Source organism: Schistocerca gregaria, chromosome X, assembly GCF_023897955.1.
Source record: "Schistocerca gregaria isolate iqSchGreg1 chromosome X, iqSchGreg1.2, whole genome shotgun sequence".
Classification (NCBI taxonomy): Eukaryota; Metazoa; Arthropoda; class Insecta; order Orthoptera; family Acrididae; genus Schistocerca; species Schistocerca gregaria.
Window position 1 is genome coordinate 552,825,582 of NC_064931.1, and position 19,144 is coordinate 552,844,725.

At 44.1% G+C, this 19,144-nt stretch overlaps 1 protein-coding gene across 1 annotated transcript in view; it reads right to left on the bottom strand.

Moving 5' to 3' along the window:
- Positions 1-19,144, bottom strand: part of LOC126297448 (potassium voltage-gated channel subfamily H member 6) — a 2,320,485-nt gene that overhangs the window by 1,512,298 nt on the left and 789,043 nt on the right. The window contains exon 5 of the mRNA XM_049988300.1: positions 18,305-18,434. Within this exon, the coding sequence (XP_049844257.1) occupies positions 18,305-18,434 (130 nt within the window). The remainder of the gene's footprint in view (positions 1-18,304; positions 18,435-19,144) is intronic.

The following is a 19,144-nucleotide window of genomic DNA, read 5'->3' on the forward strand; positions in this document are numbered from 1 at the left end:
TGTCTCCACTACAGTGAGTAGATCGTCATTAAGGTAATATGCGGGTTCCGGATGAATGGTACGACGTCGACAGAAGTGCAAGACACACACATGACTTTGCAGCTGAAAACTGGAAGTTGTGGGCTAGAGCACATGATTGGGCCTTGTGGATGGCTCCTTGGAGGCGCCACTCAGCAACAACAGTACTGGAGCAGCAGCACGAAATGCAGAAGTCGTCTGCATACAGAGAAGGTGAGATGGAGAACCCGACAGCTGCTGCTAGACTGTTAATGGCCACTAAAAATAGAGAGACACTCAATATAGAGCCCTGCGAGACTCCATTCTCCTGGATGTGGATGGAACTATGGGAGTCACCAACCTGGACATGGAAATGGAGCGACAGATGTTTTGGATAACAATCGGGAGTGGTCCCCAGAGACCCCACTCATACAATGTGGTAAGGATATGATGTCGCCTATTCGTGTCGTATGCTTTACGTAAGTAAAAAAAGACGGCAATCAGGTGTTGCCACCTGGAAAAGGCTGTTCGGATGGCAGACTAGGTGGACACAATATTATCAGTTGTAGAGCGACCCTGGCGGAAGCTGCCCCGACATGGAGCCAGAAAGCCACGTGACTCAAGGACCCAACCCAACCGGCGACATACCATACACTCCAGCAGCTTACAAAGAACGTTGGTGAGGCTGATGGGCCGATAGCTATCCACATCAAGCGGGTTTTTACCGAGTTTGAGCACCGGAATGATGGTACGCTACCTGTGTATCCGATCAGGCGGAGGAGCTGTGTCAGGGCAATGTACAGGGGCACTGAGGAGCTCCCACTCTGTAAATGGGGCTTTATAGGATTCAATGCAGCGTGTAGTGAATGAGAGGACGTTATCATCCAGCCGCCATTTGAGTGTGTGAAAGGCTGGGTGGTAATTCTCTGATGCAGAGGCACGAGCAAAGTGCTCGGCAATCACGTTTGCGTCGGTACATAGCTCGCCATTTATGGTAACACCGGGGCAGCTGTTGGGGCCTGGTACCCGAAGAAGCGTTTCATCTTTGCCCAGACTTGTGAAGGTGACGTGTGGCACCCAATGGTGGAAACGTATCTCTCCCAACACTACTCCTTCCGTTGTTTGATAAGGTAGTGAACAAGGGCACGGAGTCATTTAAAGGCTATGAGGTGCTCCAGGGAAGAGTGCCGCTTATGCCGCTGTAGAGCTCGCCGACGATCCTTAATTGCTTCAGCGATTTCTGGCGACCACCAAAGGACTACCTTACGCCTCGGGCACCCTAAAGAGCGAGGGATCGCGTTTTCTGCCGTATAAACGATTGTGCTAGTTACCTGCTCAACCATCACATCGATGTTAGCGTGTGGGGGAGATTTAGTGGTGACAGCAGAGGTGAAAGTTCCTCAGTCCACCTTGTTCAAAGCCATCTGGGCAGGTGTCCATGTGCCTGACGCTGGGTCAGTGACAGGAAGATGGGGAAGTTGTCACCACGACACAGGTCGTCATGTGCTCTCCAGCGGATAGCTGGGAGAAGCCCTGGGCTGCAAATTGATATATCAATGGCCGAGTAACTACCATGAGCCACACTAAAATGTGTGGCGGCCCCAGTAGTTAAGAGGCAAAGGTCGAATTGCGACAGTAAAGTTTCTACATTTCTGCCTTAGCCAGTTAGCATGGTACCACCCCACAAGGGGTTATAGGCATTAAAATCTCCCAGGAGTAGGAAAGGTTTAGGGAGTTAATCAGTCAGTGCAGCTAATAGATTCAGGGGTACTGCAACATCTTTAGGTATATATACATTGCAGACAGTTATTTCCTGCGTCGTCCTTATTCTGACAGCCACAGCTTCAAGAGCGGTTTGAAGGGGCATTTGTTCACTACAGACCGTGTTTAGCACATAAACGCAAACTCCACCTGACACTCGATTATAGTCGCTACGGTTCCTGTAATATCCTTATAGCCCTGGAGGGCAGGGTTCCACATTGCTGGGAACCAGGTTTCCTGGAGAGCAATGCAAATAGCAGGTGTAAAGCTTAACAGTTGCCGTAGCTCAGCCATGCGGTGGAAAAAACCGCCCCTAATCCACTGGAGGATGACATCGTGAGAATGGGAAGGCATGAAAAATTCAATGAAGCAGTTTATGCCTCAGAGTCATCTGCTGCCACCGATTTATTCCCTGAGCAGTCTATATACATTGTGTCTGAGGGTCTGGCGAGATCTAGGTCCTTAGCAGACGCCAAAATCTCCACCCCATCCTCAGCTGCAGAGCTTGTAGGTACCGGTGGTTTGGGTGCCACCGCAATTCCCTAGGTCTTAGGGGTTTTATTTTTGGATTTCTCTCGCTGCTCCTTGGGTTTCTCTGGCTGGGAGGACTTCACTCGCTCAGTCTCTGGGACTGAGGATGTGTGTGAAGCCCTATGACCAGCTGCTTTTGGGCTCTTCAGCCAGTGGCGGGTGTCGTCTTTCCCACTAGAAGAAATTTGGGAAGGGAGTGACCCAAGGGACCCCTTTGTAGCAAGAGAAGCCGAAGAAGACTTACGCTTCTCCGGCAGAAGCCGAAGAAGGCTTACCCTTCTCCGGCTTAGAAGTGGGGACAGACGTCCACAATGGTTGGGGGGGGGGGGGGGTGTTGCTCCCAAAGTCGGTGGTGCAGGAGCAACAGGGAGGGAAATGCCCCCGCCATCAAGGGGGCAGGTGTAGTCTTCCGGCTGTGAGAGGTGACCTGGGTTGGAGGAGCTAATAGTGCCAGAAATGTTATAGCGGCAGCGTAAGAAGATCTCATACGCACAGGATGCAGGCGTTCAAATTTTCTCTTAGCCTCAGTGTAGGTCAGTCTGTTCGGGGTCTAGTACTCCATGATTTTCCTTTCTTTCTGGAGAATCCTGCAGTCAGGCGAGCATGGCGAATGATGCTCTCTGCAGTTGACACAGATGGGAGGCGGGGCACATGGAGTATTGGGATGTGATGGGCGTCCGCAATCTCGGCATGTGACGTTAGAAGTATATTGGGAAGACACATGGCCAAACTTCCAGCACTTAAAGCACTGCATCGGGGAAAGGATATAGGGCTTTACATCACACCGGTAGACCGTCACTTTGACCTTCTCGGGCAACGTATCACCCTCAAAGGTCAACATGAAGGCACCAGTGGCAACCTGATTGTCCTTAGGACCCTGGTGGACACGCCGGGGCGAAATATACACCTCGCCGCTCTAAATTGGCGCAGAGCTCATCATCGGATGGCAAAAGAAGGTCTCCATGAAATATGATACCTTGGACCATATTTAAGCTCTTATGGGGCGTGATAGTTACAGAAATATCCCACAACTTATCACAAGCGAGTACCTCCCGTGACTGGGCAGATGATGCTGTTTTGATCAGGACTGGCCCAGATCTCATTTTGGACAAGCCCTCCACCTTCCCGAACTTGTCCTCTAAATGCTGAACAAAAAACTGAGACTCCATCGTCATGAAAGATTTCCCATCAACTCTAGAACATACACGGTACTGGCGCGAATAAGATCCGCTACCATCCTTAGCATGACGTTCCTCCCATGGTGTGACCACGGAGGGAACGATTTCGGGGCATACTTCTGCGTGTTGAATTGAGTTCGTGATCGGTTAGAGACTGCTGGTGTTTCACCACCAGCAAGAGATGATGGACTGCGCTTCATCACGTGCCATCCGACCTGATGCCACCCACTCCAACCAGGGGCCCTCCCCACAGGCGCCCCCCAGCCGCAGTAAAGGCCACCTGGCAGGATGGCTATTGTTGGGAGTCCCGATGCCCCAGGGGGATGGGCATCTACCCCTTGGCATACAGGGGAGTTAACGACGCAGGCATCAGCAGAGCAATCCCTGTGTGATTAGGGGGCTACAACCAACAGGGTACATGGCGGCTGCACCACAATGGACGTGCTACCATGCTGGATATGAGGTGCAAAGAAGTCCATGGTCATAATCGACGCAGAAATCGACACTGCATAGTGCATGGTGGAAAAAACACACCCAGGAAGGTGTCCTCGCCCAAGAGATGGACAGTGGGCAGGACTGCAATGCGACGACGAGAAAGTGGGCTAAACATCTCAATGCACGGTGGACACGATGCACCTTGTAAGTCGCCCTTCCCCAATTAGCTCGCTCTTCAGGAAAGTTTTGAAGAATGGAGGTCAAACCCTACAGGGGACCATCACATAAAGGCCAAAACGTATGAAACTCCTTTTAGTCGCCTCGTACGACAGGCAGGAGTACCTCAGGCCTATTCTAACCACCAGACCCGTAGGGGGGAGCTGTTATAACATACACGAAGCAACAGCTGTGACTAGGATTATTGATCTCGATTATTCCCCTTTAGTTGTGTTGTTGTTGTGTTCTTCAGTCCAAAGATTGGTGTGATGCAGCTCCCTGTGCTACTCTATCCTGTGCAAGCTTCCTCATCTTCAGTTAACTACTGCAACCTACATCCTTCTGATTCTGCTTAGTGTATTTATCTCTCGGTCTCCCTCTACGAATTTTACCCTCCATGCTGCCCTCCACTACTAAATTGGTGATCCCTTTATTCCTGAGAACATGTCCCACCAACCTGTCCCTTCTTCTAGTCATGTTCTACCACTGATTCCTCTTCTCCCCAATTCTATTCAGTACGTCCTCATTAGTTACGTGATCTACCCATCTAATCGTCAGCATTCTTCTGTAGCACCACATTTCAAAAGCTTCTACTCTCTTCTTGTCTAAATTATTTATCGTCCATGTTTCACTACCATACATGGCTACACTACATGCAAATAACAAATCCTTTCAGAAGAGACTTCCTGACTCTTAAATCTGTACTCGATGTTAACCCGCCTCCCCCATGAACCATGGACCTTGCCATTGGTGGGGAGGCTTGCGTGCCTCAGTGATACAGATAGTCGACCGTAGGTGCAACGAAGACGGAGGGGTATATGTTGAGAGGCCAGACATATGTGTGGTTCCTGAGGAGGGGCAGCAACATTTTCAGTTGTTGCATGGGCAACAGTCTGAATTATTGACTGATCTGGCCTTGTAACATTAACCAAAACGGTCTTGCTGTGCTAGTACTGCGAACAGCTGAAAGCAAGGGGAAACTACAGCCGTAATTTCTCCCGAGGGCATGCAGCTCCCCTTTAGTAGACAGTGTGAATTTTTGCCGGTCAGTTTCAGTTCCTTTTATTATTTTCTTTTCATCCCCGAACGTCTTGATGAATTGACAATGTTTTTTCCTCCTTTCATCTGTCCATTCTTTCCCTGTTGTTTCTTTCACTTAGACTTGTTCAAGTTTCTAGTTTTCTATTACATTTTTTCATTGTTTATTTTCCTCAATTTCTTCTTCTGAAAATTTTAATTGTTGGCGGTCTTCTTGTGTTTCTTTCATCAAACTGCTCTTTAACTCGATTGCATTAACATTGTTGAAAATTTTCTTTGTTAGTCTGTTGTTATCCATCCACATAGGTGTGTGTAGAACTGTAGGCGTCCTTTCATAAATTTATCTATAATGTTGTTTGTATGTTCGTACAATTCCTCTATAGGTCGTCTGACTCATGTTCCGCCTCGCTCTCGCGCGACAATAGTGCCATGGATTTTTCTGATAATTTTTCGTTCTTCTTTCTCTATGACATGAATTTTTGCTATCGCTCTAATTACTGTGGTTTCTGCCGCATACAAGGCTTCTCGTCAAACAACCGTGTTGCAGTGTCGCAATTTTGCATTACGATATATTGTTCTTTGCTTGTAGTGATTCCATGTCGGTTTTACGCCTATTGCAGTTTGAATATTGTTTCAGTGTTCGAGATTTTGTTCACTATTGTGGGTTGAAGGTAGTGACATGTAACATTTTTCCATGCTTATTTTCAGTGTGAGTTTTCCGGTTCATTTGGTGTTTTCATAAGAAATTTGGAGTCCGGTTTTACAGGAGATTTCATGTAGTTTATCAGGCGCTAGTTTGGCTTCATCTTTGTTATTAGTTGATATAGCCACGTCATCTGCAAAGATCAGCCATTTCATAGTGACTCTTTTCGCTATCTGTTTTGGAATTTTGATTCGAATTTGTGTTGCTGCCACGAAATGGTAGGTCCGCAAATGTTCAGTACTGAGGAAATTGGATAATGTTTAATTTCGTCCGTCTCAGTTACATTGATATAAAATTCAGCAGTAGTGGTTACCGGTTTCGGACCGACACGCCAATTTTCAAACTATACACTTTGTTATTAACTGTAATTATTCACACAATATGGTGCCAGAAAAAACAGCAAAGAAAACAGTGGGCAAGAATTGCGCTCACTGATCTTATACTACGTTTCCGTGGCCACTGACTGACACAACCGTAGTCTAAGGTCAGGGAGAGTACTTGTTGCCCACTGTATACTGTGCAGTGCATTTTGGCACCATATTGTATGAATAACGTGGCGTGTGGTTTTAAAATGGGTCTGTCAGCCCGAAACCGGTAAGCACTACCGCTGAACTTTATTTATATCAATGTAGCTGAGAAGGACTAAGTAAAAAGTCATCCATTTTCCTCAATCTCATCGACAGGCAACATACAACCAGCTCCAAGACAACCTTCTAGTTTCGATGGATAACTTGAAATTTGCCCAAAGTTCTACCTTCATAAATGTGCAACATACTGTCTTGTGAAATCAGATGAATCTTTTTAAATCACCCTGTAGTTTTAGAGATTTCTTTTCAGGATTTAGAGTGCTTGAAATCGTTGACGCCTCCATGATTTTATTCGGGGATTCCTCCTTCCATCTTCGGCAAATGCAAATAAAGTAAACACATACATTACAAGCGTGTCGGTTTTTGGAACATAAAATGACTGCTTACAGCGCTAGATATGGTTCACACGTACCACTGCATACTACAGTTGTCGCATTTCATACTGGCAAGCATGTAACATGTGATAGTTTCCGAGCGTTTGCCAACCACATTAGAAGCCAGGCCCACATCCACGTCCCTCTCTCATATGTTGAAGGCTGAACTGACGAAACACTGTATGGAAGACACTTAGGGTGTCCATCATTAAATTTTGTTTCAAAACGTTGTAGAAAAAGAAACACTCCCCAGAATGACGTCAAATTTGAACGGCATATTATTGACGCAGGGGTAACGTCACGAAAAAAAATCTTCCAATATATTGCACTGTAAGAGTCAGAATATGCACACCAACAGTGGTACGGCAAACAGCTGTTCCCTAGTATGCGTCCGAGACGCTCAACATGACAATTGTCTTCATGAAGGATGACGCGCTGCTGTTAAGGCTCTTTTACAAGAACGGTGACTGTGCAGCAGTAGCCCTGCAGAAGTTCTGGATACTCAAGGGGATGAAAAAAGGCATTGGTCCAATGTCTGCTACGGGTCTGGTAAAAAGGTTACAAAATTAGAAAAGAAAGGTTCTTTTGAACTGCAATGTGGCACAGGAATGAAAGCAGTTGATTCGATGTATGTCGATGTGGCCTCAGCGCTACACGAGTGGTTGAGCGATGGTGTGCACACATGTAAGGCACTGAGAATTCCCGGACCGTTGGACATACCTTCGTGCACGGGGCATAAAATCCTACGAAACGTCCTGATTCCTATCCATACAAAAGCGCCTCTGCTCAGGAGTTGCTTCCTGCTGACCTGCCAGGAAGAGAAAGTTCGCTATGGAATTCCTCCCTCGAATGGAAGTGGACAATGAATAGTCATGGCACATTCTGTGGACAGACGAAGCCCATTTCCCTCTCCAGGGATATATCAATACGCAGAATTGCAGAATATGGGCAACGGAAAATCCGCATGCACATCAACCGGTGGCACTTCATTCTGCAAAGGTAACTGTGTGTTACGGGTCGACGGCGTCGTTTATGGAAGGGCCGTATTTTTTCGAGGAGTTGAGTCCTGAGGGTACTGTTATATGTACCTTCAATACTAAACGTTATGAGGGTCTTTGGCGCTCCAACGTCATTCCAACCGTCCGACAGTGTGGATGTATAGTTAGGACCATTTTTACGCAAAATGGCGCTCTTCTGCACTTAGCACGGCCAGTGAAGTGGCTGCTACAGAGGCTTTTTGGAAATGCTAGCATTATTAGCCGTCATTTCTCTGCAGTCTGGTCGTCCAAATCACCCGATCTTAATCCGCGTGACTTCTGACTGTGGGCTATCTGAAAGATATTACGTTCAGTGCTCCAATTACGAACGTAGCGTAATTGAAGGCACGCGTTGTGCAGCGCATTCTGAATGTGATCCCCGACACACGCTGGTCTGTTGTAGAGTATGCTGTTTCTCTGTCAGCTTGTGGCAGACAACGGCGGGCAGCATATTGAACACGTCTTGAGCCAGTCTCACGACAATTACAAACCGATGGTATTTTGCTTTTAATGCGGTTTTTGACCTCAGAACAATTACAAATGGATTTTTCCCATCCGATGTGGTACGACCTTGCGATGATTGATGGGCTTACCTAACTGACAGTGCCACAATAATGACTGCCGAACTTGTGCAGTAATGCACATTGAACACTACGGATGGTGTAATGTACAACTCAAACTATAGCCGTCGTACTGCGATTCATCTCTGTCATTTGTTGCTGAGCCCATTTAGGTTAAGACGCTTGCAGCTCTGTGCCGGCATCCATTGTAAAGAAAACACAAATATCTCTGTTGTCAACGGGAAATGGAAGCCGTCGCTTATTAGCTGAATGAAACAATTAAGTATTACGACCACACTAATTCCTTGTTAGCCTGTCCATCAATGAAGGAATCTTACGTGTTGGGTCTGACACGTGTGGTGAGCGGGGCGCCATTGAATATAACATGCAATCTCGAGCCGGCCGGAGTGACCGAGCGGTCATAGGCGCTACAGTCTGGAACCGCGCGACCGCTACGTTCGCAGGTTCGAATCCTGCCTCGGGCATGGATGTGTGTGATGTCCTTAGGTTAGTTAGGTTTAACTAGTTCTAAGTTCCAGGGAACTGATGACCTCAGAAGTCCCATAGTGCTCAGAGCCATTTTTTGTTGTTGTTGCAATCTCTACTGTCTGAAAACAGTAACTGCCTCATCAGGGGGATTTTAGAAATCGAAATGCTGGTCCTCTACCCCCAGTCAACTCCAAATGTCATATTTCAGATGGACAATGTCCTGCCCAACCTGACAAGGAATGGACATCCCTGCAAGTTCACCTTATATGTCATTCAGCGTATATGACTGGGGTATTGCTGGTTGGCAGCTTGTTCGTCAAGGACATACAGCAACCACTGTTGATACTCTTTAGACTAGCGTACAAACCCAGACTGCAGCATGTGAGGACTTCACATCACATCGAATTCTCAAAACAGGGTAACCTGCACCTTTGCAATTAAAAAAACAAGGGTGGTGGAACATTAGGTTTTAACATGCCGTCAACGGCGACATCATTAGAGACAGAGCACAAACTGGGATGAGGAAAGGATAAGGAAGTCATCCGTGCCCTTTCGAAGGAACCAGTCCGGTATTCGCCTCAAATGTATGGATAAATTCCGGGAAACATGAATGTGAAAAGACCGGAGGGGAATCTGAACCGTTGTCCTCCCAAATACAAGTCTAGTGTGGTACCACTGCGGCACTTCACTCGGTCTTTGTAATCTACCTGTTGTCATATAACTAACCTATGGTATTTTATATGGCTGTGTTATTTCTGGAATTTCATTTCTCACACAAGTTTATGAACTCACCTACAAACAGTATATAGTCCAGAGCTATACGCCTAATAGAAAAAAAGAAATAATGTAAATGATGAAGTATGTAACAGCTCGTAATACATTGCATAAGAACCCAAAAACTGACAAAAAAGTTATATAACAACTGTAGACAGCAATACAGTTTTGTGTACTGCTCTCCAATGAATCACGAATTGATTGTACGAGTTGATTTCGTGACTACACTCTGCCATAACTTGCTTTGTTATATCCTATAGTGAGGTAAAAATTACTCCATACTCCATGCACGCTTCATTTCAGTGTTCTCCAGATAAAACACTCCCAAGAGTCTAATGCCAGGTGTGCTTGTCGGTCATTTTACAATACCCTTTCGGCCTGACTGCTTAAGTGAAACTTTTTCGTTTACAACGTACTGTTAACTAATCTTTGAATAATCCAGACACCACAATTTTCTCTTAACAAGGCACGCAGCAAGGATTCCCTGCGGAAATCTAAGGGTGTTTGTCCTGTCAAATTTTGTTAACGAAGTCAGGATCAGCGACGAAGTTCTCTAGTATCTCACACGCTCTTCTGTTGACGTTGCACCTGCTGGAAACAGTGGGTTTCTGTTATACGTGAATGCATACTTTTCAGACTCATTTGATGATGCTTCTTCACTGTCACTTCACTTACGAATAATATTTTACTGGATTATGTTTTGCCGTGTTTTATTGATTAACAATAATCTAATGAACTTACTGTTGTTTTGAAAAAAAATCTCCTGGAAATTCTTGGCAAACCCTTACTTAGTAATCAGGTAACATGTGGCGGTGCACTATACGAACGGCTTTCCTCTTTGATCATCTTGAGTTCTGAAATGTGAATTCGCAAGTGCAGATGCCAGAACAACTTACTTGTCCTCACTTCGCTCCCAAAAACGGTTTAGAATTCATTCGCTTGATGATAGCAAACATCAGCGTATTTTTTCTAGAGTTCATCTTGGAAATGGTAGGTGATGACTGTACCTCTTCACATAAGTAGTGTGGCAAGGAGATAATGGGCGGAGAATATGCTGACACAGCTCTTACTTGTCTGTGGTGTCATAATAAAGCCGAGACAATAGTGCCTGTCCCATTTCACTGACAGCAGCATCAGCACATCCTTGTCTCCAAGGTCATACCGGGAATCATGACTTTCTACCACGTTCCATGGTGAGGAGAGGAGAGGAGAGGTGAGGAGAGGAGAGGAGAGGAGAGGAGAGGATGCCCTGCAGCCGATAGAGGAGGAAAGTGCTCTATGCACAACATGAATAATACACATTTTGCCTGCAAGACTTATATTGGAAGCTAATACCGCTGCTCTACCTTTTGCTAATTTTAAATCATTTATCATAATTTTCATCATTTTTCCGATTGTTCTCGCTGGCAGTATCAGTAGAAAAAATTCACTGGTTTTCACACATGGATGTTTGTGATGTCCTTAGGTTAGTTAGGTTTAAGCCGTTCTAATTTCTAGGGGACTGATGACCTAAGAAGTTAAGTACCATAGTGCTCAGAGCCATTTGAACCATTTTTCACACATATTCAGTTGTCTGTTTTCGATATAAAATGGATTGATTTTGGAGAAGAGTGATCACACATTGGGGAGACGATCACAGATGCGGTCTGTGTGACTCCTGTTTGTATCTCATCGCTCTGCAGTGGGTCAGAACAGTCGCTGCTGAATGGTTCGTGGCCTGGAAGTGCTATATGCTAGCAGCAAGTGAGCACCTGTCTGCATCTTATAGTTTTAATGTTCAACAATCAGCATAGTGATACAAATTCATTCTTGCTACAAAAGAGAACTAGTCTATGATATATATTTGTACCGCTACTATCAAATGGTTCAAATTGCTCTGAGCACTATGGGACTGAACTTCTAAGGTCATCAGTTCCCTAGAACTTAGAACTACTTAAACCTAACTAACCTAAGGACATCACACACAACCACGCCCGAGGCAGGATTCGAACCTGCGACCGTAGCAGGACGGCGGTTCCGGACTGAAGCGCCTAGAACCGCTTGGCCACCGCGGCCGGCACCGCTATTATCATTCTGCAATTGTGTGATACACAAAAGTTCGCTGTGTAGAAGTACACTCTTACCTGACAATCAAGATCAAGGAACTGTGCTCTGTCCACCTAGTTTTTTAGCTATTTTTTTGCATATGAAGTATGTGGAAATCTAAGTTATAGATACAATTACATTGCTCTGTTGGAGTACTGGGTATTCTTCATAGCAAATTTCATTTCAGTATCAGGAGGGAGTGTATATGCCATAGAAAACCGTAGATTTTTAAAGGAAAAATTGCTCACTGCGGCAGAGAGTACCACACAAAGAATTATTATACTTTAAAAATAGGACTGACAGATGCCTGGAAACAATGTGGAAAACCTGTGCTACACATATCTGGCTCGGTTGCTTTACTGGACGACCGGTTATTTGTCATAAATAAATTACATTTCAAAAATCAGGAAAGAGTGTATATACTATTGAATACTGTGGTTTTTAATGGAACATTTGTTATGGCCGCAGGACATACTATACGCAGCATTACTTCACTTAAGAAAAAAGACTGACGGACATTGGAAACAATGTTTGTTCAGTTGTAACATATCAGTTTCTCCCACATGCATCTCACACAGAAGAAATTGGGATATTATGTGTAGATCACACAAAGGGGATGAGTAGGGTTATGTCATAGGCCAGTGTCAAAATGCATGTTCTAATGGATCAAGTGGCTTGACCATTGTATCAACTTCATGGACATCATGCAAACATTTACTGGAATTTTTAACAAAATGGACATGTGTGACTATGTAACATCAACCTATGACTTTTGTGTGTGTAAGAGGGAAGCAGTAATGTTATTCACAATGCGTAAGGGCTATTGCAGTGAAATCTGGAGGACTTGGATGTCACCACTAGACATAGGAGAGGGATGACATCACATACATGTCCTTTAATATCAGAATGACGAGACAGTCAAGAGACATGGTGTCACGACAGTACTGCTATATTTCCCTGAACGAGTTTTATATATTTTTCCCCATCAGTAATTTTACGATACACCTAGCTGGATTTGCTTAAAGAGAATCGTTACACCGTTTCTAAATATTCACCTAGTTATTCCACAGGTGTTAGGGGAAAAAACCTGCTAAAATGATTCACCACACAGTGAAAAAAATCTATATCAGGACGATTAGTACCTAAAGGAACCAATGGATTGAGCGGACTTACGACATTTACTATTAGAGATTTCATGTAAAAATCACATATTCATAGCACTTCTATCATTCTGCAGTTTCCTTACTGTAGAGTAACAAGAGTTTATAAGTTGGTCGTTTGATTATGACATCACTTCCGGTTGTGAGTGCTAAAATTGGTATATATAGTGACACTACTCAAGAAATCGCGATATGTAATTGGTTGGTTCATGATGTTTTCGACGTGTGTGTTAGGTACAACTAGCCTACTGCTCTAACGCTAAAAACAGATAACAGTATATGTGGATACACGTTACAGTTCCACCATGCTATTTCTACTTCAATATACCATTGTAAAAATACTTGGAATCACCCAGCCTTATTGATCTAATCTATAATTATTTGTCCTTTGCGTAACTCATTTGTTGAAATAATTTCGATCTCTAAGTGCGCTTTTCATGGCGTGTTATGTAAAAATACATCAGATTACAGTAACTGCACGTAATCCTGAGATCGCATACCAAGTTGGATTAATAGATATGGCATATATAATGGTACGTGGTGTTAGTATCATGCAACCTAACTCAAATGTACGTTGCCTAAAAATTACCCAGCAAGGTTTCACGAGAACCATGTTGTCATTATCCAATGGACACCTATATTACTGTGAAGGGAAGAAGCATGTCCAACACGTATGGCCGAACAACTATCACACTGTACTGTGAAACTGACAAAAGGTTACTGATATGACACATATGTCCCAAACTTTTCACACATGGGTCTATTTTTTTAAAAATACATTCTTCATTTCTACTGAAATACAATCCAATATTAATGTCCCATAGTATGTGTCCAGATGCTAATGTGGAGCATTGTAAGGTGTTATACACACTGACACAAGAAAACGACACGCCAAAAAGGAATTATCAGAATGACACGGAAATCCTCAGATGTGAGGTACATTTACGGACAAACAAATAATTACAGTATGAGAAAAATTGGATCATTTCTTCAAGAGATAGAGCTTCACAAATTGAACAAGTCAATAACATGTTGGTCCACATCAAGCTCTTATGGAATCTGTTATTTGACGTGGCATTGATTGATAGAGTTGTAGTATGTACTCCTGAGGGATACCATGCCAAATTATATCCAATTGGCTCCATGATGACCAGCGTCTTGCCAATGTACAACAACATTTTTTAGTACAGTTGACGTAATAATAACAGATTAACTAGCCTAGTATGTGAAATGTTAACACCGCTTCATTTCTGATAATATCGCTGAATTATTAAAATTTTTAGAGTTGCTCTCTGTGCAGGGTCTGGCGCTTAAACGGTTAGCAACATTCTATCCGTCGATTATCTGCACATTCGCTCACAGATTTCGGCCAGCAAACGTACACACGTGTGCGTCGATGCAGGCACTGCTGGCATCTCTCCTGCCTGATGCAACAGGCCTACTGATATCGTGGTTAAGCACGTGGGTGGGTGGCACCTTGCTGAGTGCTTGACCTCATAGTAGTACCAGCTATCAAGTCAGTTGCCTAAGACATTATTACATTTACGTTTTTAGTCTGTTTTCTTTAAATTAAGTGCATTTCTCTATCCTCTCTATCATGTGGTGAGGAGACGGACGGGAGGTTGGCACAGTGATGGCTGTCTGGGCTGAGTGGGCAGGTGGTGGTCCCTCATTTGTGGCCTGGGGTTAGCAAAGGCGGAGTGAAGTCTTGCGTAGCCTGCAGACATCTCCCTTGTGTGCGGCTCGCATTATCCGGTGGCAGTAGCAGCAGTGCTCTCTGGGTCGGCTGAAGAGATTCGTGAGACTGGCAGTGACAGTAGTGGCCGCCTCTGGCGCTGATTATCTTCATCGTGGCATGGTGTCCTGCGATGATCATACTTGTCTGCCTCTTCACTTTTTTCTTAGTTTTGTTTTAAATAAAGTGCAGTGCCAGAGGTGGTGGCGGTAACTGTTTAAAGTATACGCTTCGTGATGTGTGTGCATACTTAGATTTTTCCATGGTTATTCTAAAAGTTTTATAATCCCATGGTGGGACACCCCATCTTCCTAATACAATTTTATAGTGACGACACAACTAATAATGCAGGGGTGAGTTCCTTGTAATGTAGTTGTGTGTTTGTTTATCATGAGATGGTTGACAGTCTTCAAAACTGGGAGGAAATCGATAAAATTGTAAAAAATTGTTCCAAATTTGTAGATAGCAATGGGTGGTCGGAGTACTTACAGACTTCGCTATGACTTTGTTAAAAGACAGTAACTCAGTCATCTCACAGTCACGCATTGTATTGTTAAAGTGTCTTACTTTACAAATTTTGCTAATATTTACAAAGATTTTACAGAATATGTCGTGAAGAATTATATTACTGTATTTCTCTCAATAGGACAAAACATTTAGGGGTGATATACATGTTTTGTAACACGAGTTTTATTTTCAGAATGAATTTTTCGCTCTGCAGTGGAGTGTGCGCATACGGAATGGTTTAAAATACTTCTAAGTCTTGACCCCCCCCCCCCCCCTCCACCTTCCCAGCACTTTATGGATGAAAGTTCACAAAATTTCAACATCCCTGTAACATTGCTGTCAGTACTGGCGAGAATTAAGGCAGATCTCTAACCAAGGGCTGCCCTGATGTTAGTACATAGGACAACCACAAAAAAAAAAAATGATGAAGTGGAAGTGGCACAACCCAAATTTCACAGGGTGGTGTATCCTCCCGCCGGAAGAGGAACTCATGTGTTAAAGGGCTATGTTGTCTGTGTAGCCTGGTGAGCAGAACTTCCTTCCGTAGGTGAGGTTGGGATGAAGTCCGCCATGCCTGTTCGGTCGATATGATTGACAGCAGTTTGTTTTCAGCATCTTCAACCATTCAGACACTATCCCGACATGCCTCTTCGGCTGCTTTGTCAGCTATGTCGTTTCGCTGTATTCCAACGTGTCCAGGTACCAAGCAAAAGATTGTTTTCTTGCCAGGGTGCTTGAGCTGCTCAACGGAGACATCGATGAACTGAATCAATCTGTCTACGGGATACATTTGGTGGACAGCTTGTAGCGCACTGAGAGAGTCAGCACAGACGAGAAGCCTTGCACTGTGACATTTCACTCTACCTGGGAGCGGTGACTGGTCTCTGGTGACCCTTTATGCTGATCCTCCCCCAACACTGCGCAGAACAAGAACGGCAAGGCGTACACATTTGCCCAAGTAATGAAAGGGTGAAGTGGGGGAGTGGGAGCTTGAGTCCTGTTGCTCCGGGGGTAGGGGTGACGGGGACTGGGAGGAGACCCTCAGTGCATCACATACAATTGCGTCACGTGTGTGGACAGGCCAGAGAGCCCGCAACGGGAGGGGGAAGGAGGATGGGAATTAATGTATCTCGCACAATTGTCTGAGGTATAACATGATACCCCGCGAGCCTTATCTTATCATTGCTATCATTATCAGTGACCTTGAAAACTGTCATCGTATGCCCACTGCCCATCTACTCTTGTTCATATCTCCATCGTTTCCGTATGAATATGCACAGTCTATAACTGACACGTCTCCCATTTATAGATCTTTGATTATTTCTTCAGTGTTTTGTGGCAATGTGGTCACAGTTTGTTGCTGCGCAGCAAGTTCGCCTCTTGGAGATCACGATCGTGTCAGCGTGGCATTGTCTGACGTTAGAATGGTGCTTTTGTTTTTGCCTGGAATGGTCGCCCTACTCCCGAGTTCCGGCCTTTCACTGTTAGTCTATCTTTCCCTAGAAGAATGCGGGCTTGCCATCAGCTGACGGGACCGTGGCTACGCAGCGTCCCCTGTTCTATCCATCCTTACTGTATGAGTATTCCAGATCACCTTCATCGCCATTTTTTCCCGAATAAATGGTGAGAAGGAAACATATCGAAGTACTATTTTCTGCAGTGCTGTTGACTCGTAGCGCAGAATATATTCCGGGCAGCTGTTGCTTTCAGGGCTCCAACACGACAATGTGGTAAATTCCACGTGCTACACTGCATTGTACAACGCAAACGGCATTAAAATTACGTATTACATTTCAATTTCTTCGTTTCTATTATGTAATTTTTCCTTCGAACGACACGGCCTGTTTAATTTCTAAGAACGAGCTTAGCTTGCTCTGCGAAAGGACAACCCCGATCACTCAACAGATGAACAGTGTGTTAACGTTCGTTATTTGATAAGGCCTTGAAGAATTTGCGTTGATGAATAAACAAGTATATTTCGCCATAAATCTTGAAACATCTTAAATAACGTATTATAAGGTGACAGCGTATTCCCTCCAGATCCGTTCAGTATTATACAGGTGATGTATATAGTTCCTTATGCAAACTTATTAACGGTTTCTGCTTCAGTTGCACACTTTAGAGTGTTCACCAGGAGAGATGATTCCATGGATGCGACTCCAATGTCCTATATTGTCTTGAGTATGTCTTGTGATGGGTATCAAGAGATCTTTTCTTCTAAATGAAAGTCTCTCTCTTTCCCTATGTTCCATTACTTTTATTAATAGTGAAACATATCCACTTCTGTAACCTAACGAAAACACATAATGTGATCATGTCACATGACCCAGCGGTAGCCGGTTTGATTTGAGATGATGGGAGATATTTGCATTACCACTGTTTAGCACACAAAGACAAGAGATGTAGGAGACTAACAGTTTCTGTTCAGATTGTGTTGAAGTCCAGGGATAAACATCAAATGTTCCAAATTGATCTAGTGAGAGTATGTGACGGTGATATTTCGTTCGGATTGTTACATTAAGTTCAGTAGCCCGTTTCCAAAAGATCAGACAACCTTAAAGTTGGAGATTAAGTTAATGGTAACCCATTTCCACGAAATTCTTGCCAGGAGAACAATAACGGGGTACTAGTGAATAAAAAGATCCATTAAAATATCAACACACTGTTTTAAACTAGTTACATTTTTACGCGATTTGAGTATACAGTATACTATTACTTAACTCAGAACTCGCAAAAAACTCAAAAGAAACTTGATGCTGTCCTGTACCAACGTTGTTCATCTGCAAGTCAACATCTGGTTTAATGTTGGAACCCAATCGCGTGTCTCTTTTAATTGCCTTTTTTTTTGATAATGTATAAAAGAAAGCTCAAAACTCGCCCCCAATCGTAAAGATCTTTCTTTTTATAATCTTGTCGCTTTGTCTCACGGATCAACCGACTGCAAGACACCTTTTAGAGGTGCAGGTCGAACTATTTACAACAATCGTATTTCTCAGGGTTGGTAATTAAAATGTAACAAGGCGGGAGCTGAGTGTCATTCGGACGATTTTTCTGGTTTTTGCAGAAGAACGATTTACTGAGAGATGAGATGCCTCATTACAACTTGATCTAAGGATAGAAAAATATTGACTACTCACGGCTTCCGGTGATGCGATGGGCGCGGCCGGCGTCTCGCCCAGCGGTCGTTCTTTGTCCTTGTCTTTCTCTTTCTCCTCCTCCTTCGCTTTCTCCTTCTCCTTGTCCTTCTCTTTCCGACCTATACTCGGCCTGAAACAAGATATATTCACAGTAGTCAATTTCATTTCAGTTTAAAGAAGTTTCTTTTTTCATCTTTTTACATAGACCAAAATTACAAAGACTGTGAAATAAAATTCTTCCCAATTCCACAGATGATTTATTCCATTATTATCCCATTGATGAATTTATATTTTGTAAGACCATCATCATCATCATCCTTCACTGCATATATAGGGGGACAATTATTGAACTATATAAACAAAATCGTTGTAACTTCTGAACAGTTTGCGTTATCACGTTATAACTGCACGGTTGGCCCCGGAGCATGATGGGAAATAGTATGCACATGCATGGTTTGGTCTAGCGACGAATCCCATTTTCATTTGGCTGGGTCCGTCAATAATCAAAATTGGCGAATTTGGGAGACTGAGAATTCGGATTTCGCTATCGAGAAGTCTCTTCGCCCTAAACGGGTGACTGTGTGGTATGCAGTGCCCAGTCACGAAACAATCGATGCGAAATTCCTTGATGGCACGCTGACTACCGAATGGTACGTGAAGGTCTTCGAAGACGATGTCATCCCCATTATCCAAAGTGACCCTGATTTCGACAAGATGTGGTACATGCAAGACGGAGCTCGACCCCATCGAACCACGAGAGTGTTTGATGCCCTGGAGGAGCACTTTGGGGACCGCATTCTGGCTCTGGGGTACCCAGAGACCACTGGAATGGGCCTCGAT